Here is a 23584-nt window from a genome sequence, read left to right on the forward strand (position 1 = left end):
CCATGACAGGGAATATTGATAGAGAAATTCAGCTTCATTTCATGATAATTGATAAAATGACTCTGGGCCAGTTTTGTCCATTCTGTCATTGAAAGTAAACATACAGTACATAAACAGGAGAAACTTTCAAAATAGCCAATTACATGTAATCAACATTGAGCAAGAAATAATTTTCCTAGAACAAAAATAAGCCTTACAGCCACAGTTCTGAATCTCTTTCTTAATTTTTATTGACAAAGTTTTATCAAATTAATCAGTTTGTACTCTGTGAAACTGAAATGCACCCTAGAACCTCTCATCCTCTACATTACATATACAGTGTCTTTACTACAGCAAACATCTGTACAAAGCCAGATCCCTAGTCTCAGTAGCTGCTGAGTTTGGAGAAGTACCAAAACATAATGACATGAACATGTGAACATCATGCAGAAAATGTATTTCATGCAAAGCCCTCACATCTGCCCTCAGTTGAAGTCCCAATCATCAAGCAAAACCATGTATTAAATGTCAAAAATGTATTTTGTGCAAGGCTTTCCCTAAACTCCCAATGATATCTGATCGGCCCTCCAAACTAAATCCCAATATTAAAATGTATTTTGTGTGGACATTTAATGTAAAAATATATTTAATGTAAAAAATTTATTAATTCAGAATTCTTGACTACTGGCCATGGGTGGATACAGCATCGATGACCTTCTCTTTCCATTCAGCTACTATTCTAATATCTTACATGACATGTGCTGGTCGTAAGACCACTCATATCAACAGAAAGTGTGCAGAAAGCACAGTGATTCTATCTGAAAAAGCCAGTGCAAATGGTAGCTACACTTACCCTGAGAATGTTGACTGTACTGGGTTTAAATCCACTGCTGGTAACATGGATGGTTGTACTATCACTGGCATTGTTTACAATGACTGTACTCAATACACACTTGCTACTGTGTTCATACTGAAATCAAGCAGAACCATGGATGTTGTAAACTCAATTTACTATCACTGCAAGTGTACTGACTACGTTTTTCAAATCTATTCAAAAGATCTGAGTTTTATTCTTAATAATTTTCTTTTCAATGTTCTGAATCAATTATTCATACTTTTTCACCAAATAAAAATCAATATTTTATCAACTTTCATAAGGTACAATAGGAGATGACAATGATCATTACAAGTGTGGAAGGATAATACCAAAACTATGAACTTATAAAAGACAGAAACTCACCAAGAATTTGCTGTCATTTCCTGAGAATGCTTTACTGTAGTAATGATAGATGCCAGGATTACTAAACCTCAGTGAAAAACATCTCCTGTGAAATAGAATCATGACATAGAGAAATAAAAATAAAAACATTCTATTGGAACAAACTTTTTTTATGGTGAACAGTTTCTTGAAAAATCATTGAGGTAAAATCCAGATGTAATCATCAATGGTTTATTCAAATTCCTGTGATACTAAATTCTCAGATTATTGTTGTTGAGAATCATAAATCAAAGCATTTTTTTCAAGATTTATGAATACTGCCCACACTCAACACCTTCATAAATGGACATACTCCCAGGGAAATCTTTTTTAATAACTATTCAAGGGCCCTCAGAAAACCTGATTATTTTATAGGGAAGAATGGCCCCAGTGCTATTCAAGTACAGTACTATTATTTTTCACAAGTACCTCAGTTCCCCTGTTGCTAAATTGAATCATTGAGTTGTTAGGAAAGCACTTCAAATCATTGCTAACACCCTTGGAAATCAGTGGTATGGAATCTTCCCATGAAGGTGGTAGATAAATCACGGTAACCTACCTAGGAGTTACAATATCCTGAGTGTAGGACTGAAGTTCATAGATTTGCTGTGTGTCAGCAACTTGTGTAATGCCATGTTTTCGAAGTCCTGGCCACATCCATACCACAACATCATTAGTCATTGCCAGGACTGGATCTGGTTGAATTGTACTTTTGGAAACTTTGACTCTGGCCACCTGGTGCAGACAGGATAAAATATACTTTTGAGTTTTTAGAAATGACATTGCAATAAAAGGGGTGAAACATGTTATGTGCTAAAATAGTCTGTCATACATGAAGTATCCTATTTTTTCTTACTAAATCAGTTAAACACTTAATCTATACAAAATAGCAGATACAGAAGGATGGGAACACATATACATTTTGTCAACATCTTCAATTTTTTTCAATTTGCATTGAGTCATTTTCTCTCCGATTTGAACATCAGTCATTGGACCAGAATTGAAAATTGTTGAAGTCCAACAAACTTTTCCATTACCTGTTGCTGTGATGACACAACAATGGCTCCAAATGCTTTCGGCTGTCCAACACTGGCAAGAAAAGAAAACAGATAGACGTGTACATTACATGAACATCAATTATTAAGCCCTTTTTACTTACATGATATTTCCAATTTAACTCAGTGATATTGCTAATTCACAGAGGGGCTAGTCCAAATTTCCAAATGTTGATCCAGGTGTAATTGATAGTCTAAATTCAGATAATTATTCAGACAACCCTGCTATCAACTCATAAGAGACAGATGCTGCCATGTACTGACATGTTTTTACGCTTTTATCCTCCAAACTAATCCTAGATACCATAGGATGGATAAACTATGGAACAATTGTATTGAATGCTGCTAGGATGATGACAAGACTCTTGAAAACTTAGACATGAAAATAAAGAATGACTATTTTACCTGATGAAGTAGTAGACACCAGTCTCCTTGAATTGATGGACATAGGCACCTGGACTGTCTAGAGGTGCACCACTACAAAACCCTTCCCTAATTTGTCTGCCCTGATGTGATACCTACAATCAAGGTATAATCAAGGTATCTCAATGATTAGGTAATTTCACTGACAGTAAGCTTTGTCCTAATTCAAATTCTCTTAGTTCATATTGAAAGATTCAGCTGGAAGGAAAATCTCATGAAATCAAAGATTAAGTCATTGACCAGAGATCTGCATATGGTTAATAATTTCAGAAATACAGATAGCTAATAGAGTTTGACTTTCAAAGGTAGCCTATCCCAAATTCATGGAAATTACTGAATTCATTACAGAACTTTCAGATAACTCAATGTGGTGGTAGATGCTACCTTCACATGACACACATAATTTCCAAGCTATCATACAGTATAATGAGGTAGACTGTTGGTTGTAAGCTGTCCTACCTACTGTATGGTAATTGTAAATATGGCAAATTATAAGACAAGCCAATACAGCTGCTGATATCCTCTATATCGTAACTATAATGTCAGAATGCAGCATAATCGATGGTATACTCGACCCTTTGTAAAACATTAATTTTTTCTATGGCATGCATGTTGCTGCCCTTGAGAGCATTGGTCAAGTGACAAATACAAAAACTTGGGAATGAAAAAAATGACAGCACCAACATAATAGATTGTGTGATGTAGCTGTTGGTTTCATGGCGGTGATCTGCCTCTCAACATACCTGCAGTATGTTTTGTTGTTCTCGGCAATCTTCCCAGATCCACCAAACTTTATCACCAGGATTCAAAGTTGAAACTCTTGGTTCGAAGCCTTCATTTGTGATCAAGACAGTGTGATCCTGTGCAAGAACAATACATGTTTGATTACTGATGGTTTCTGTATTGATAAATACAATGTAGATTGAAAATTTCATTGAAGGAAAGAGAAATATTCTAGAAGTTTCTCATGACAACCTAGAATGCTATATGAAGGTGAATTTTTATGTACTTTTGCAAAAAAATTCAGCACTTTGCTGACTCATGATAGCACCTGATTTTTATACTGAAGAAAGGATGGGTAAAAAAGCACTGATATCCTACAGAAGGAAGAGTAGAATAATTCTTGACTCAGACCAATGATGCAAATCTTGATCTATTCATTTCAGCATGATCCACACTTACTCTGACTTTAGGGTTGACAATAATGGAAGAACAGCCCACAGTCATAGGGCTATCTGAGACTCTGTAGTGATACACTCCCACCGCATTGAGCTGTATAGTCTCCACACCAAGACCACTGATCAAGGAGGCAGAACTACTGCTCAGATAGCTACACATATCTGTAACACACAGAAATCATACAACGGTGTCAGCGATTATTCTTGTGAGGTGCATACCATGCTTCAGAAATACAGATACTAAATTTGCCATCAGCCAAAACTGACCTCTACAATTTCAGAAAATAGCTAACGTTGTAATGGGTGTTGCAAGTAAAACTCTTGTCAATGCATTTGCTAGTTAGCCAGTGGCCAAGTAATGTTTCACTATTGTCTGCATCGATGTTACCATATCACACCACCATTGTCTTGAATGCACTGGTCTACACTGGTACATGTACATTGGTAGATTGTGAATATGACACCAAACTCTCTCAAGAGAAATACATAACATCAAAACTGCATGAAAGATAATTTACTCACTTGAGCAATCTTGATCCTGTGATGTCTTAGCATCTCCAGCCACACATCTATCAACCTACAGTGCAATCAGAATATGTATTAAGTATTCCTGTAATCCTAGTTTTACTCCCACAATGCACAGTTGTAGCACTGTTTGCCTTGTCCATTGCATAACACAACGTGCAGACAGAAAAAATGAAAGTGATCAGCAATTTTTCTGCTTCTTTTGAGACCCCAACAACTTTAATATTCTATACATGTCAGTTTGCAGCAACGTAAACATAAAAGTCAAACTTTTTCCAAGCAAATCTACACTGGTTTTACATTTTAATACATCTGTGCTGATACAATATTTCTATCAAAATCAAACATTAACAGTTTTGCTACCATATTCTAATTAACTTCTGATAATGGACCATTCTGCAATTACCAATATCTTAAAATTTTAGAGAAAATTCCCAGGTAGCTCTATCTGCTTTACTTTTTAAGTATAGGACCTTCTGCACGTACATGTGTTAGCTTGTCACTGTCTTGGTCATGTTTCAATCATTGAATTACAACGTACAAGGAAATGAATACAGGTAGGACTGAACTAAGGCTTACTAAAATCTCTGCTATTCTTACTATATCATGGTTATGATTTATAGTGCCTACTAAAGTCTTCAGAAGATCATCTTCTCTGAAATTGGATGGAGTACATGTATAATAAATAACATGATGAAAATCTTCTTACCTCCATGATTGAGAAATGGTCTTCCACATCTGTTGGGTTCCATATCCACCAAACTCGATCTCCGGCAGAAACTGCAGCCAAGTCTGCAATCAAATGAAGATGTTGCATCATAATTGATGTGGTGTGTATTCTTAACACAGAAATGCACTGACCCTATACACCACTTACACAAGTATTGAATGAATGAGATGCTAGAGATGAGATGGCTTACCTGGGTAGAATCCATCACCAGTCAGTTCAATGAAATGTTCTTTTTCTTTGGGTTTGACAATGATAACACCGAGGTACTCCCTATTGTTGTCATAGTCATGATCACAGTAGTAGTACACACCAGTCTTTCTAAACACGTGACTTAGAACACCAGACCGACTGTATGGATGAATGGGAAATGTCTATGAACACAACAAGTACAGCACATGTAGCATCTTATATTGCACCCAGCTCTACGCATAGCAAAATGCCTCCCTGAAGCTGTACACAGATGAATTGTTACACTCTAAGTCTCAGGCCTACCTATGTCTTGATATCTTTGCCAGTTTCCAATTCTAAAACATTTCTCTTACATATACTTTTAATACATACATAATATAAACATAATATTCTTAGATTGGCATGAGGTCTTCACAAGAACAAGGTTTCCCTGTAGTTTCATTTGGAAATATACCAGTAGATATAGAAAGTTCTTCATACTGTTAATTACTGCCACAGAGAGAAAGCCTACTTTAAAACCCATCCATCCCAGTCCGTGCTGCCACTGGCAATGATCAGAGACCATACTTTCATCATTAATGATAGAAAAATATCCCAATTATTTTGAAATGATTTGCTGATATTTATTTGATAGGAAAAATTGATTTCAAATGATCAATGCATTTTTATCATTTCAATGCTGTTGTGTGTAATTTGTGCAACAATTATGCCAGAACTCAATACGGTACATGTATGCACAATTACAGAATAAGCAATATTATTGAACAATAGCAATACCATATGGCATTGAATGATCTATGAAAGTATGACCCTCAGATGAAATGTCAATTTATTACAGACAGCACCATATAAACAAACCATAATGATAATCAGTACACTGAGTACAGCCATACCTTGGTCCCTCACATCGGAATCCTCCTTTGACAGGTCTGGGATATGGATCCATTTCGTCGGAGTACTGGGGTACACTGACTTGGATAACATTGTGACCTTTCCGACACTGTAATATTACAACAATAATTCAATTGAATATATCTCCTACCTTAATACACACATCTATACTAACGTACTTTCTCTGAATGGTATGCAAAAGTCATAAGGCAAAATAGTGGTAAAATTGGGAATATATCATTTTGATCGCAGACAGGTTTCTTCCTTTTGTCAAGTGTGTTTCCTCTCTGTTTGCTAAAACATAATTGTCTTTTTTTGTTGCAGGTACCATAGAACAATGCATTTCAAAAATATCACATAAAAGTATTTCCCCATGACAAAGAAGAGAAACAGACAGATGCAAAGCAAATGTGAACAAGTTTACTAGGATCTTTCAATGGACCGATGTATTGAGTACTGCAGAAGTGTGATGGAGGCCTTATACGGTATGCAAAGTCAATACAAGCACTCAGTATACACTGACCAAGACAGATATGGATGTCAAATTATGCTACAAGTTCTTGTTGATGTAACTGCAGTATATGAGAATAAGTCTTGTTTTCTACAGTGACAGGAAATGCACAAAAACCTACAGCGTTTCAACATGTAGTATGTACACATATTTAAATTGATTTTTTTCATTATTCATAAAATAATCATCTGAGTCAAAAATGGGTGGAATCTTTGTGGGTCCAAAAAAATGCATGCCAAAACAAATAAAAACACTCCAAAAAAGAGTATTCAATCCATCCGGAACTCAACAGAAACTATAGTTGAAAACAATAGTAGCAAAATGACAAAAAATCCTGGATAATCAAGAACCAGGAGCAAAGAAGTCAGGGGTCACTCCTTTTTTACCTTCGGAGAACCTAAGTCATCATCAGTGTTAGTTGATGTTTCATCATCTTGTGACATTTGACTTTCAGCCTCATCAGCTGAGGTCTGTTCATCCTGGTTGGACATTTCATTAGAAATCATAGTATGGACAAGATGAGACTTTAAATTACTCAACATGTCAACGTTAGTGAATATTCGGAATTACCTGATATTTCAATATGAAATGATAAGTTAGAATTATTTTGCTAAAATTTCAAATATCTCAAAATTTACTCTAGTGTATGACATGATGTTGACCACTGATCGATTCAATCCTCTGATAAGATCAACAAGTTAGGCCATTAGACAGTGTTTATGGACTGATAGTAATGGTGTATAGTAGTGTAAAATGATCAACAAGGTTGCAATTAAAGTGTCAAGTAAAAGGAGAGGAAACTGTTGTTTTGTGAATACATGTCTTCACTAGATACATCACTGATTGAAATGGGAGAGTAGAGCACATTCATTCACCAGGGTCCTCCCTACTTCTTTTTATTATAAAAGGAATCCTGAAAAATCAAGATTATAATCATACTCAATAGCTTAGGCTCAATATTCTTTAATTGTACCTGATTCAGAACAACAATAATTTATTGGCATTCGCTTTCTGATATATTTTTAACATTCTTTTTGTTTTCTGCAGTCAAGTACTCAATATAAAGTACAGAATATTTTGTGTTGCTAATTTTCTCTTTTCAAATGGGTTGCATTATGTCATTGACAGGCAAAAGGCCATGGAAGGAGTTCACAGGTGTACCCTCTCTGTGGAAGAAAAACTTTTGCTTTGAAAATAGCCAGCTTAAATTAGAGAACAAATTATACACTTGTCCAATGTCTAACTAAAAACTGAACACTATGATACTCACATTGAGGCGACTCCATTCCCACCATACACGATCACCTTCCTGTATTGTAAGCAGTCTTGGATTGAAATTTCTATCAGTCACTTGTACCCTGTATTCTTCTTGGATTTCCTTAACTTGGACAACACACAGATGTGTCTCCCTATCTCCTTTGCCTTCAGTCTGGAAATAGTACAGGCCTGGAGATCTGTGTGAAACAAACAACAAAAGAACACCTTGAAATTCGCAGTATATTACTGAAATTAGATCCTAGTTTTTGTATCACAATCATATGTACTTACGTGAATCAAGTTCCAGGCGTACAGGAATACAGAACTATGATTAAATATGGTTATAACTCCAAACAAAAGCAACACGATTAGCCACAAAAGAATGCAAAAACATTTTTAATATATAATGTTTCTATAATACCTCCACTGGAATTGAGTTACTGTAACAGTGTACATGTCTGAGAAAATAAATTTTTGACAAAACAGTGATATTTCATCATAGACATGCAAGAAGGTTTCCAGAGGTGGAACTGACCATGAATAATGCACGCAATGCATTGAGGAAAAGTGATTCACACACACTCTATTCAATTCTGTCAAAATGATGTAATTTATTGCAGGAGAATGGAATCAATAATTCATATACTGACAATAAAAAGACTGAAATCCGGCATGGAAGTCTTTGTGCAGTCTCGTAATTTTAGTCACTAAGGGATGCTTATTATGTCAGTATCTTCAGTCTGATAGTTGTAGATTAATATCATACATCATAGAATTTTACTTTTTTGTATGAACATGGAAATTGCACTGAGATGTTGTTCTACTACCGTATCACCATGGTAACACTATGAGAGCTACAGTATCTCATTTAAAGTATCCCACATTTTTTCTTTGACCTGATATTATCTATCTGAAAATTGAACTTTTCAATAATAGATGGAAAATTTATGAGTACATTTAATAAGCCTTTTAAATTCAATAACGACTCACAAAAGCTCCTACTGATAGTTACTGACTGGAAAAGAATCTTCACTTAATTACTGTTGAATTGGAAATTTTGAGTTTTGATGCTATGAAAGTAATAATATAATTATGAAAATTATATTAACATTTTAATTTTATGGAGGTATTTATCAATTACTATGTTTGAAAATAATTAAATCAAGCATGTATGTGTGCCCTCTCAGTGTGTTGAAGTAATAATATGACATTGGAAATGGTTCTGTGATTCCCATTTACATAAGTACATCTCAACTACAGCTTAAAAGACTGTAGAATGTGTGTGTGTGTGTATTAAACTGCTGGGTTCCATATCCAGACAATACAACAATGAGGTTATATGTTGGCAGCAATTCAAAGTTTGGTCCATTGGACCTTTCCGTTCATGTCCTACGATTCATTAATACCAAGTCTTTTATTTTAAAGTGAGTATTTCCACGTACAAAAATGACAACGATGCTCTGAGTTCAAGACTCAAGGTGAATTAGTATCCATTTATGCAAATAATACCAAACATCATTTGCATATTAAAAGTTTATGCTAATGATTCTTTATCAATCTGAAAATATTCATGTTGTTACGTGCAGAGAAAACGAACAAAAGGGTGAACTCAGTAGTTAACGTTTAAACAAAATTTATTACGAAAATAAACTTATTGCTAAGTCAGGGATAGAGTACAAGCTTTAAAGTGTACAGACTACTTATCTCAGCTGGGACGGCAAAGCTCCAGTCTCAGAGTTGTAACAGTCAGTCGAATGAATGAACAGTCCTTTGGCTTGCAGGCTTGAAGCTGCACAAAGTCCACAGTATAAATCCAGCGTTGACAGTGAAGGTCTTGAAAAGTCTTGAGAATGACTACTGCTGGAGTTTAGTAACACACAAGAGACACGATCCCAAAAGTCTGACTGGAAGCTGAGCACGTCCCTTTTATAAAGGCATATAAGAACAATCTAGAATTTTATTGACATGCTAATTACTGTTCTAAAATTATCTCCCTTACACAACTAATCAACTTTCCAGAACATTCCAAACATGACTAATTGAATTCAAGGTTGTGAGGTCATCAAGGGCAGTGACCTTGGGAATGTTCTAGACTAATTGAACTCAGGTCATGATGAGTGTGGGGTAAATGACCTACATAACACACCCCCTCTTCAAAAAAAGAAAATTTTTCAAAGAAAAATCTTTCTTTTACAAATGTAATCTTGAAAAAGATTTAAGTACTCAAAATTTTTTTACTCTAAAGTAAAATTTCTTGAAAGTGAACAACAATAAACTCTAAATACGAGAGAGACAGTCTGCAATTAAATTGTCTCTGCCTTTGATATGTCTAATATCAAGATTAAACTCCTGTAACATTAAACTCCATCTTAGCAATCTCTGATTTTTGCCTTTAAATTTCTGCAGAAAAACAAGAGGGTTGTGATCAATATAAACCACTATTGGCTGATTTGAAGAAGTAACATAAACTTCAAAATGCTGTAAAGCTAATATCAAAGATAAACACTCTTTTTCAATTGTAGAGTAGTTTCTCTGGGGTTTGTTAAATTTGCGTGAAAAATAGCAAACAGGATGATCTACACCATGACTATCCTCTTGCAATAAAACAGCACCAGCAGCCGTATCACTAGCATCTACAGCTAATTTGAATGGCAAAGTGAAATCTGGTGCAGACAACACTGGGGCACTTTGCAGTATGGCTTTAAGTGTATCAAATGCCTGTTGGCATTGCTCTGACCAAACAAACTTTACTTTCTTTTTAAGTAAGTTAGTCAAAGGCTCAGTAATTGTGGAGAAATTTGGACAGAATTTTCTGTAGTAACCAGCCATACCGAGAAAGCGCATCAGTTGTCGTTTGCAGTTTGGTATGGGAAAACTTGAATGGCACTGATTTTGGCATCAACAGGTTTTACCTCACCCTGTCCTACAGTATGTCCGAGGTAAGTTACCCTCGCCCAACCAAACTCAGATTTGGCAAGGTTGACAGTCAACATTGCTTTACTCAGTCTCTCAAAGAACTTCCGCATGAGCTTGATGTGTTCCTCCCAGGTGTCACTATACAGGACGACGTCGTCAACGTAAGCTGCACACCGTCTAGCCCGGATATGACGTCGTTGATCATCCGTTGGAACGTTGCCGGAGAGTTCTTCATTCCGAATGGCATCACCTTGTACTGAAACAATCCGTCTGGTGTAACAAAGGCGGATATTTCACGAGCACGATCCGTCAGAGGGACTTGCCAAATCCCTTCAGTAGGTCAAATTTGTCACATACTTGGCTTTTCCCACTCGGTCGATGCAGTCATCAATCCTCGGATTGGGAAAGTGTCTGTCTTTGTTAAAGTGTTGACCTTCCTAAAGTCCGTGCACATACGATAACTGTGATCTGATTTGGGAACAAGTATGCACGGCGAACTCCAGTTACTTTTACTGGGTTCAATAAAGTCATTGTCCAGCAGGTATTTGACTTCTTCCTGGAGATATTTCGCTTTTGTTGGATTCAGTCTGTATGGATGTTGTTTTACAGGCTTACTGTCCCCAACATCAACGTCGTGATAGATGACGTTCGTCCTCGTTGGAACATCTTGAAACAGGTGTTTATATTCGTGGAGCAGTTCTTTCACCTGTTGTTGTTGTCCTGGCTGGAGGTATGCCAACTTTGTAGACTCCAGCTTCTCCAGGATTTCTGAGTTCTGAAGCTTGACCGAGCCCAGCTTTGAGTTTAGAGTATTTTCACTCAAGTCAGTTTCAGTATCACTATCTTCATAATGGCTTGAACTGACTGCACTGACAGGCTGAGTTATAGTAGGATTATCCCTATCCAAATATGGCTTAAGCATATTTATGTGACATAGCTGTTTTTGTTTTCGCCTGTCAGGTGTTATTATGATGTAATTTAAATCACTCAATTTCTTATCAATTAGGTATGGCCCAAAGTAACGAGCATGGAGTGGTTTGCCAGGAATTGGAAGTAGAACAAGAACTTTTTGACCTGGTTCAAACTTCCGTTTTGAGGTGTTTTTATCATATTTGGTTTTCATTGACTGCTGAGATGACTCAAGATTTTCTCTGGCTAATTCACATGCTTTAGAGAGCTTTGTACGAAAATCTGAACATATTGCAAAATATTCAGACAATCATCATCGTCTGATAGGAATTTCTCTTTAACGAGCTTAAGTGGGCCACGGACTGTGTGTCCAAATACAAGCTCAAATGGACTAAAACCAAGAGACTCTTGAATTGACTCTCTAACAGCAAAGAGCAAAAAATGAATTCCTTCATCCCACTGCTTCTCTGTGTCAAAACAGTAGGTCCTAATCATGTTTTTCAAAGTTTGATGAAATCGCTCAAGAGCACCCTGGCTTTCTGGATGATAGGCGGATGACCTATACTGTTTAATGCCTAGCTGATCCATTACTTGTTGAAAAATTCCAGACATAAAGTTGGAGCCTTGATCGGACTGGACACATTTAGGGAGGCCGAATAAAGTGAAAAATTTGACTAAAGCTCTCCCTATAGTCTTTGTCTTTATATTTCTCAGTGGTATGGCTTCGGGAACCGAGTTGATGTACACATTATTGTCAGCATGTACTCATTTCCTGATCTTGTTTTTGGTAGGGGCCCAACACAGTCTATTAGTATCCTACTAAATGGTTCTTGAAATGCAGGAATTGGCTGTAAAGGGGCCTTTGGAATAGTCTGATTTGGCTTTCCTACCATTTGACATGTGTGACAAGTTTTACAGAAATGTGCTACATCCTGCCTGAGATTAGGCCAATAAAAGTGACTGAGAATTTTATGATAAGTTTTCCTGACTCCTAAGTGACCAGCCCAGGGCGTTTCATGGGCCAGGCGCAATATTTCAGCACGGTAGGGCTTTGGAACCACAATTTGATGTTTATAGCCCAATCGTCATCAACCAAAACATCTGGAGGTCTCCATTTACGCATGAGAATACCAGACTTTGTATAATAGGAAACAGAGCTATCTGAAGTTTTACCTTCATCATCTACCCTGTCAAACAAAGACAAAATATCTGGGTCTTTGTGTTGTTCTGCAATGAGATTTGATCTAGAAAATGTCTGACTTTGGTCAGCAGAAGTTTTAACTGGAAGTTTCAAATCCACGAGGGATAACGGAATGATCCGTGTCAAACACCTGACTGAGAAAGGTGTCATTTAAGTCAACATCTGTGACATTATTTTTGAGAGTATTTTGATTCTCGGAAGTTTTCTTTGACATGGCTCGAGTAATAGCACATGAAGGAAATAAATCGGGTATCTCTTGTTCAATTGGCTCTGGATCCTGATCTAAACTAGGATTATCAGTCACAAGTGGATTAGTGATGACCTTGTCCCCAGCAAGGTCGTTTCCAAGAAGAAGGTGAATCCCTTCGAAAGGCAAAAAAGGCCTAATACCTAAAGTCACAGGTCCAGAAACAAAGTCCGAAGACAAATAGACATTATGGAGAGGAACAGGAATGTAGTCATTACAATCTACCCCCTTAATAAGAACTTTAGAACCTGAAAATGACTTTTCAGAAAACGGCAGGGTATCTGCCAACAAAAGAGACTGGGAAGCCCCGTATCTCTTAAAATTTTGACAGGGGTAGCGGAAGAAAAATCACTAGAAAGTGATATAAAACCATCGTGAATAAATGGTTCGAAAATACCCATAATGCTATCTTGAGAAGAATTGACCTTGACCTCATTAATTGGGGATGAGAGGGATTTAACCTCAGAAAATGTGTTGCACACATTATTAGACTCTAATTGAGTTGATGAAGAAATAAAGCCGGTTGGCTTAGATCCACTTTGACCACTTTGACCTTCACGTTTCTTTTCAATTTGAAACAATCTGACATTAAATGGCCGTCTTTCTTACAATAATTACAAGAAAGTGTACCGAACTGTTTGTCAGAAGGAGATTGAGACTTGGGATCTGATGATTTGGGAGTGTTACTTGAATTTTGTGAACTGTTGTCATTTGATTTTCTACTGTCCTTTGAGAAATTCTTGGATGAAAAGGAGGAGTTAAATTTACCTGCATTGTTTCTGTATGAAAAGGACTGGGATGGTTTGCTGAGAAATGAAGATTTGTGGGTCAATGAATAATCATCGGCCAAACGTGCAGCAACCTCCAATGTATCTGCCTTTTGTTCATTGATAAACGTCTTGATGTCACTCCGGATGCACCTTTTAAATTCCTCAATCAAAACAAGCTGTCGTAATTTGTCATAATTCTGACTGACCTTTTCCGAAGAACACCAACGATCAAACAGTTGTTCTTTTGTTCGAGCAAATTCAACATAAGTTTGATCCTTCACCTTCTCACAATCCCTAAATTTCTGACGGTAAGCTTCAGGCACCAACTCATAGCCCTTGAGAATTAATTCCTTCACAGAATCATAATCTGAAGCCTGCTCTACTGACAACTGAATGTAAATTTCTCTGGCTTTACCCACCAAAGCACTCTGCAAAAGCATAGACCAGGACTCCTTAGGCCAATTCAGACTCTGAGCAATTTTCTCAAAATGGAGGAAATATTTATCAACATCCTTTTCTTGGAAAGGGGGAACTAACCTGAAATGCTTAGTGATGTCAAACTTGTCTGAAGGGAAGAATTTTCCTGACTGTCCAAGCTCTAAACGTCTCATTTCTAACTGTAGTCGATGTTCTTCCAATTCTCTCTCCTTTTCTCTCTGTCTTTCTTCCATTTGTAATTCTTTGTCTTTCATTTGTAATTTTTCCTTTCTAATTCCAATTTCTTAAGCTCCAAATCTGCCTGTATTTCTAATTCTAATTTTTTGAGTTCGAAGGAAGACTCAGGCTCATAATCTTTTAAGGCAGACTCTTCAAAATGGCCAGAATTAACTAAATGTTTTGCAATCTTGAACTGAATTTCTCGCTTGCGCATAGATCTTTTGACATCTACTTTAAGGAATTTGCCAGTGCTATGAGGTTGTCTTTTCTGAGGGAATTAAATGTGTCCTGATCAAGGTCATCCATAAATTCGTCTGGCTTGAATTCCGCCATGATTGAATTTCGCTGAGTTCACAGGATACAGTAGTTTTGAAAAGGCAGACAAAATGTTGTCAAACGGCTCAAAATATTCGTATCCCGGACGAGCCCCCAATTTGTTACGTGCAGAGAAAACGAACAAAAGGGTGAACTCAGTAGTTAACGTTTAAACAAAATTTATTACGAAAATAAAACTTATTGCTAAGTCAGGGATAGAGTACAAGCTTTAAAAGTGTACAGACTACTTATCTCAGCTGGGACGGCAAAGCTCCAGTCTCAGAGTTGTAACAGTCAGTCAAATGAATGAACAGTCCTTTGGCTTGCAGGCTTGAAGCTGCACAAAGTCCACAGTATAAATCCAGCGTTGGCAGTGAAGGTCTTGAAAAGTCTTGAGAATGACTACTGCTGGAGTTTAGTAACACACAAGAGACACGATCCCAAAAGTCTGACTGGAAGCTGAGCACGTCCCTTTTATAAAGGCATATAAGAACAATCTAGAACTTTTATTGACATGCTAATTACTGTTCTAAAATTATCTCCCTTACACAACTAATCAACTTTCCAGAACATTCCAAACATGACTAATTGAATTCAAGGTTGTGAGGTCATCAAGGGCAGTGACCTTGAGAATGTTCTAGACTAATTGAACTCAGGTCATGATGAGTGTGGGGGTAAATGACCTACATATTCATGTGTAATATATCTTGTATTGTATACCGTGTTGTTGCTACTGTCTTTGATCAAATGACTGCATGGAAATTAGGTTAGTTTGTAGCAGTCTAGATGTACATGTAGGCTGACAATGAAAGTTGAACTTGTGTTTAAATTCAAAAGATTACTACTGGGAGCTTAAACTAAAAACTTTGGGATCTGGAAATTCATCGACTATATTACCACAGATTGAATAAAGAAAAACATTGCTTACGTGAATTTGTACTTGTAAGTACCAGAATGTGATGAGACTGATGTCCTGAAAATAAAAGAAAGCATTTATTAAATCATGATCAATTTTCATTCACGCCACAAAAAAATTGACTGCCACATGGCAACAGAACTGGTCTGATTTTTAATCTGATTTGTCAAAAGACTGTTTAGTCAGTGATCATAATAAAATTCATGTTTACATAATGAAAAGAAAGGTCTATTAGTGCATAACAATTATCAAAGCAGTATCATGGGCTGCTGTAAAAGCCCTTCTAAGCATGATTTCACAACAATTTGATGACACTGATGGAGCTGTGGATGAGGAAAACAACATAACAAGCATTTGTTGTAGATATGCACCATTTGGACAATCATCTCTTATATGACTGCTAACAATTATTATTACACCTCACTCATTGAGCGTGCACTGCCATTGGTTAAACACGACTCACGTGACATGTAAAAGAACGTGATGATACCCTCTGCGAATGTGATGATGCCCTCTGCGAACTTGATGATGCCCTCTGCATTTGATATTACATGATGACGTCATTTTACTTACAGCGCATCCTTTCTGCGCAAAACGAATTGTCGTTCACTTGTTGTACTTTGCAGTTGGCAACTTATGGCTGCGAAACGTCATGCAGAGCTGTCACCGGCACAGTTAGACGATATTTTGATGCAAGTAAACAGCAAACGAACGAAAATGGCAACAAGGAATGCAATTTCTGTGTTCAGTGTTCAACGACCATGCAAGCAACAAATTTGGATACGCCACCGAGGAGATCGGCAAACTTTAGCAGCAACCCTAAAGACTCGGCACTGACAACATTTTACGCTGAGGTTCGGACTCAGAAGGCAAACTGTACTCGAAGAAGTCTTTGTGTTTTTGTTTCTTTGCATGTTTGCTTGTTCGGTGTAATAAAAATAATAACACATGAGAGCTTGGGCAATATCACGATTTTTTGCCTGCCCTCGGGCTGGTGGTCATGATCGAAATACTGATGATGCCCTCGCCTACGGCTCGGGCATCATCAGTATTTCGATCATGACCACCATCCCTTGGGCAGGCAATAAATGGTGATATTGCCCTCGCTCTCATGTGTTATTATTTAACTGTATACTGTATGCTGTTAGATTTCTTTTGATAATGCCTATGCAAAGTCATAATAGCCAAATTTTAAAACCACTGCAGTCTGACAGTGACAGATTTAACTCACATGGTATTATAAAAGGGAGCAATCATGTAGGATTGTGAGGGCTTGAACACATCAACACCACACAATGCACTTTGCGACTAAACTGACTTCACCTGACTAAAGGACAGTCATTGGTAGTATGCAAACTACCAGTGCATGTATAAATAGTGGTACAATAAACCAGACAGGTGGATGTGTCCTCAAACTGAAACTATTTGACATTTTTGATGTCCTTATGTTTGTTGATGTCAATCTCTACTGTACAAAGCCTTTTACGCACTTTGTAAGGCTGTACCATACTCTCTAAGTGTAAGTAGCTTGAAGTTGTATTTATCTGGTAATACATAAGAGTCTGTTAACAATGAACTGAAATAGAAAGGTATGGCCTGACAGTGCTTTAAGTTCTGCCATGCAATGTCCATGGCTCACAGCTGTGGGTACAGTAGCAAATCATGCCAAAACGAGAAAAGCACAAGAATACTACAAATTTGAAATTTGTGCATATATTCTGTGTGTTGATGAATTAGCAATTATCATGACATTAACATGTATGATGCCCTTTCAAGTATTTTATGCATGAGATACATGTACATTGGGGTTTGCCAGATGAAAACCAAGGTGCACTAGTACATACTGACTGATACCTGCAAAGGCATATACACACATACTGTTCTCCTTCACCTTCTCAGCCAAAGGGCATAACCAACTGTACACTTACCCATTGTTGGTTCTCACCAGTCCACAGTGTTTGGGACATAACTTGCATTCGTAGACAGAGTGAATGACTTCACATGAGTTCCACAACCATTTGATTGTGTTCCCTTGATTTATTCTGATAACAACTGGAGAAAATCCATTATCCGTAACCTGTTCAAGGAAATTACAGAGATTGTATCATCTGTTCAAAAGCCATACTTGGATCATAAAGAGGTAAAAAAATTGTGATTTTGATGAAGAATTTCTCTATATATAATGCACCTCTAGGACAGATATTGGGGTTCTGCAATTTTTTTTCAGTACTTTTCAGGTATACCACTTGTGGGGACTCATTTTAAAGCTCTTGGTGTAAGAAAAATTTTTACAGTCTTTGCTTTTCAAAAATCAAATTTTATTTTCCCCGTGGAGTAAACACAGGAATGGCGGCCATATTGAATTTCAAATATCAGTAATGTTCGGTAGTTTGTTTCTTTAGCATCAAATTTTGCATATTGACCCCTGATTTTTATTCTTGATTTGGTAAGAGAATAGTTAAAAGTTTCATTAAGGAAAGTTTGAGCAGAAGTTTAAGTCTTTCACTTACAAGGCGCATACTATTAATGCCCATGCTGTTATGTTGTATTATATTATAGCTTTGTCCATACCAGTGAATTTTGTGATGTCATACCCTCAGATTATTACTGATAATGTATCCGATTATCAAGCATTTGTGGCCCAAAGTTTTCTACATCTACAAATTTACTGGCATTGCCAAAACTACACAATAATAGTGATAATGCACCCTTGCCCAGCCCATAATGGACTCAAGCAAACTTTTCACTCCATAATGTACTCAGCTCCACCTTGCACATTATGTTGTGCAAAGTTTGCTTTCTTCCAGATTCCAGATGGTCCAGGAGGGGTACAACATTGCTTAATCACAACACTAAGAATGCTACCGTATATTGAAATATTTTACAATCTTTGATTAAAGAGTAATGAATTCAAGGCATACATGTACTCAGATCTTTTTCAATATATGATTTTGTGGATTTTACACTGCATTTCCTCATAATTTACAGGAATGTTTTTGTCTTATGCACGTAGATGTGAGTGCATGTGAGTAGCTTCAAATGTTACCTTTAAAATAAACACACCAATAAACCTGTACCACAGAGGCACACAACCTGTAAAAATCATCATCAGTGAACTCTCATAATGATGATGGCATTCATTTCACTGACTCAATTAAATCAATGATATTTCACAAACTTTCATTTGCCTTAAATTGTTAATGACATACCTGCTGTAACTTTTGATAATATCTCTGTTCTACAAAATAAGTTCATTTTCTTATTCTTCTCCACATAGTGTCTCAAAGTACAATTATTAGCCATGACAACATAACTCATTGTTAACAGTAAGCAATGGTATTATTTTGGTAAATGAGTTGTAATTTGGACAAAAATTCTATAGTCAACAATGACATATGAAATTAAATACACACGCATAAAGGCTGTGTTGACAAATTGTAAGCTGTGCATTTTGCCACTATTTTGGGAGCAGAATAAGAACTTCAAGTTGTATTTTACAAAACAGAACCAAATGCCAGTAAACATGTGAAAATTTACAGATACATGTACTGGGCATTCAATTCAGTGAAATCAGTGGTACAGTCATGTCCCATTCTACAGCAGAGAGAACATTTGCAGAGCACACTTCAAACACGAATCTTACATATTATTTACACACAAACCTAAATGGTGACTTACCTCAGCAGCAATCTCTGCCCTAGAATGCACTGTGACGACAAATGGCTTTGTTGTATTGTGAAATCCATCACTAACAAGTTAAAGGAAAAAAATATCAAAATATAATCAGATGATGATAATACGAATAAACGCTATCTGAAGAGTTTTGAATTTACTGCACGGTAATTGTAACTTTATCATGACAGCAACAGTAGGGCTATGAATTTTGGGGTTGATCAAGCACTCAGACACTGTTTGTAAACTGAATGAAGTGTCCATATTTTAAAAATCTAGATACATGTGGACTCTCCCAAGTCCCTCAATGGTTAAACAGTATGGTTCTCTGTGCCCTGATTTAGAGCTCAGTATGGTCCAACTTAGTGAGCTGATGTAGCCAGCGTTTCAGTCCATGTTTGGCTCATAGCTGATATAGCCAGAGTTTCAGTCCATGTTTGGCTCATAGCTGATATAGCCAGAGTTTCAGTCCATGTTTGACTCATAGCTGGTCTACATCAGTGTAGGTAAAATATTAAAAGCCTTTTAGGAAAGAAGGGGGCAGTGAAAAAGTGTGTAATCAAGAACCCTTCCTGAACAATTTCAGCAATATTCTAAATTTCCTGACAAGTCACAAGTATCTTCACAAGACAGCACTGATGAGATAATGAAATAATTAAAGTTTACTACTTTAATTAACCATTTAAAGCCAACGCAGCCTTCTATTATCAATATGTCCTCATTTTCTCTTCATGACCGAAATGATAAAATCTCACTTTGAAGAGGGAATGATTCAACTTGTTTGCTGTGCAAGTCAACAGAATTGATCACTTGGTAACCGAGATATAACTACAATTAAATTTTCAAATCTATTCACACATACATGTAATAGAGACTGTTCTAATGTTTGTTCTGAGTTAGTTGTCTATCATTATTAGGCAGTTTTTCTTTTCATGTTTTGCTTGTTCTGCGTTTGTAAAACTGGCAGTGATTGAATGGATAAAACATGTATTTTCTGTCATAGTTTGCTTGTTATACACCTGTGTGTGACATATCTGGATGACAACCTTCAAAGCATGTAAAACCATCAATGTCACATTTAGTACCGTAGACAGCTACATGTAGCACAGTTAGAAGTGAAGAGATATGCCATTAAAGTCTGTTAGTTATTGTAATACACCAGTCAAAATGGCTGGCTAAATTTGGCTAGGCGCCAGAAAGCCATTTTTGAGGTACTTAGAGCATTTTATGATTTTTCACAGAAGGTCGACACAAAAGATATTAGGCGTATAGTGCTCTATAGTCACTCTGACTGCTTTGTATCTGGTGAAAATCATGCATGGTATGGCTGGTGAATGTTAGTCCTCTAGTGTAGCTGTTATTCTATATTATCTCTCTGCTTTTATCATCCTCTGGCTACTCATTTTTGTCACATATGCACATTGTTTCCATTATCAGTATTCAGCATGTTGTCACAGTTTTGCCACAATTTCAACTTTATTCTGAAGAAGAGCTGATGAGAATGACAACACTGTGTGGATTTTCTGAATAATTGAGATAACTGTACATGTATGTGTTCACATGTGTTTTAACTGTCTCTCCTTCAGCACTCACAAAAGTGCATAATTTTGTTCATTCATAGAATAAACTAAATACAATGTATGCCATAAATTTGAAGTATAAATAATAGTTTTAAAAATCCTGAGGTGTTTACTGGACAACTCACAACAGAAAATCCTTACATTTTTCTTTCAGAATACAACCTTGGTACTGCATACATTCCTTGCCTACCTCACAAACTTGTATTCTCCTTCCAAGTTAAACTGAATCTTGTATTTCCCCTGAGGTTGTAAATCACCACTCTGATAACCTCCTACAGCTGTCTGCAGATCCACACCATCATACACAACCTGTGAAAGAATATGTCTTTACTGTACAACTATCCTTGAAAAAAAAAGTTAATAGTAAATTCTGCTGAAAGTACGCTATGCTTAAAAATTTTACAATTCTTTAGATTATAGGGACCTGTACAAATTCTTAGAAAATCAGTGGTAACATTCAATCCATACTTTTCTTTCTGTTTTCCTTACTTTTTGAAAAGATTCTTACTTTTCTGCTCAGAGGGAGGCCATCTTTCATATTCATACAAAGGTTGGAAATTGTCAATCTGACATTTCTCATAATAAGAACTTATTCTTAGCATTCACTAATGCAATTATTCTTATAACAGTGAAAGACCATTGTGAAATTTTATTTTGAAGGAATGCAGTACACTGCATGCTAAACTTACTAACTTGGTAGATATAATGACATTGTAAAGCTTCAAGAAGATTGAAACTGTTTCAATCAGATGATTTTACAAACAATTTTATAATAGTTGAAGACTTGACTCAGAAATAGGAAATTCATCTGTAAAATTGAAACAACTACTAGCTTGTACACACCTGTCTAACATTGTGTCCACTGCCTGCGGGTTCATTCCAAATAAACAGCACACACTGAAAAGAAGTTTCAAAATTTCACTTCAACAATGTTTAGGGAAAATAATTAACTAATATTTCTAAGAAAAATCAGAATTCTTGCACTTCGTTGCAGGAAAGAACATACAAAACTGACGAGGCATATATTAAAGATATCACAAAGGGAACAAAAGGTGCCAGGCTGGTTTCAGGAAACTGAATTTCTATAGTAATGAGCATAGCAAAAATTGGCAAATAAATTTCCATCTTGTTGTGAGGAAAAATGAACACAAATACAGAAGGAAAAAACAAGCACTCCTTTGATAAATAAGAAATCACCAGTCAACCTTGTAATTGTTTCTTCACAAATATGTACTTTTCTTTATTGATTTCATTCTGTGGAGTGCAAGACCTTCACTGTTTATTCAGTTTTTTATATTAAAGTTATATTGCAGCCTTACCTGTCCTTCTTTGATGGTTACTGCTGGTGGCCAGAATCCAGATTTCGATACATTTACTTTCACTACAGTTGTTGTTATGTCTAAAATCATGAACATAGCAACATTTTATTAATCATGGCTAAGTTTGTACAATTTATGAAAGCACAATGTACGATGTACAATCATTCAAAAAGCAAAATTGTACCACCCTGCAGGTGACATTTCTGACTGTGCTCGTAAAACCTTTTGCATTGTCAAATTAAATGACTCAAACTGAGAATAAAAGTGTTGACCTTTATGTCTCTTAGCTATTACTTTGACCGAGGACATTTGTTTATTCCAGTCTATAGGCTTTGTGTTGGCATACTACATGTAACTTGTAGAACAGGAAAAAATGTAACTTGTAGAACAGGAAAAAATGTACGGTACATACAAGGACACTCAAATTTCTCATGTGGGCATTGGAAACTGATTGTGAGTGGTTTTGAATGACTTTTCACTGCACTAGCATATACCCAAAATTAGTTAGACACGTTGCCATATTTGACAATTTTGCCAAAATCCAACAGCAATCTAAATCAATGTATTTATATACTGGTATACATTGAATTACCATGAGTGGGCACTCTTCTCAACACTGAATATACACACATATTCTACTCACCACTGACACTTGTTTTTGATTCGGTTTTGTGAGATTTTTCATGCTGCTGTCTACCTCTAACAAAAGTCTCACTACTGCTGGTTGACTGACTGTCTTTAGAAGCTCCCGTACCCATGATGGAAGGGCATCCTTCAACTCACAGGATACTGGCACAGTCACTAAGAAACAACGATCTGCAAAATAAATGTGACATCAATGTATTGACAACACGGTGAAAATAAATCCAATGATCAAATAAAACATGATAATACACTATTCAATTTACAACACAAATTAAAGGATAGAATGTCACTACATTTGGTATGTGAGATGAATCATTATTCATGACTTTATGTCCAAAGGTAAACTTACAAGGACAATCATTGTAAATTTCAATAATATTTTCAGTAATTTTTGTCTTGGGAAACACAGTATATTTTCTTCTCCTTTACCCTGAAGTATGT

General features: G+C 36.4%; 1 protein-coding gene across 6 annotated transcripts in view; it reads right to left on the reverse strand.

Moving 5' to 3' along the window:
- Positions 1-23584, reverse strand: part of LOC139134658 (uncharacterized) — a 72234-nt gene that overhangs the window by 42894 nt on the left and 5756 nt on the right. For all 6 annotated transcript variants that reach the window (XM_070701623.1, XM_070701622.1, XM_070701621.1 and 3 more), the window contains exons 2-20: positions 23142-23314; positions 22499-22578; positions 22023-22076; positions 21370-21488; positions 19606-19675; positions 17856-18004; positions 15940-15984; positions 8010-8193; positions 6231-6337; positions 5339-5496; positions 5128-5210; positions 4416-4470; positions 3898-4055; positions 3459-3575; positions 2698-2810; positions 2275-2326; positions 1797-1972; positions 1220-1304; positions 833-949 (exon numbers count right to left, since the gene is read on the reverse strand). In XM_070701623.1, the coding sequence (XP_070557724.1) occupies positions 833-949; positions 1220-1304; positions 1797-1972; positions 2275-2326; positions 2698-2810; positions 3459-3575; positions 3898-4055; positions 4416-4470; positions 5128-5210; positions 5339-5496; positions 6231-6337; positions 8010-8193; positions 15940-15984; positions 17856-18004; positions 19606-19675; positions 21370-21488; positions 22023-22076; positions 22499-22578; positions 23142-23256 (2037 nt within the window). In that variant the 5' untranslated portion in view covers positions 23257-23314. The remainder of the gene's footprint in view (positions 1-832; positions 950-1219; positions 1305-1796; positions 1973-2274; positions 2327-2697; positions 2811-3458; positions 3576-3897; positions 4056-4415; positions 4471-5127; positions 5211-5338; positions 5497-6230; positions 6338-8009; positions 8194-15939; positions 15985-17855; positions 18005-19605; positions 19676-21369; positions 21489-22022; positions 22077-22498; positions 22579-23141; positions 23315-23584) is intronic.

The sequence above is a fragment of the Ptychodera flava genome, chromosome 6 (genome assembly GCF_041260155.1).
Source record: "Ptychodera flava strain L36383 chromosome 6, AS_Pfla_20210202, whole genome shotgun sequence".
NCBI lineage: Eukaryota > Metazoa > Hemichordata > Enteropneusta > Ptychoderidae > Ptychodera > Ptychodera flava.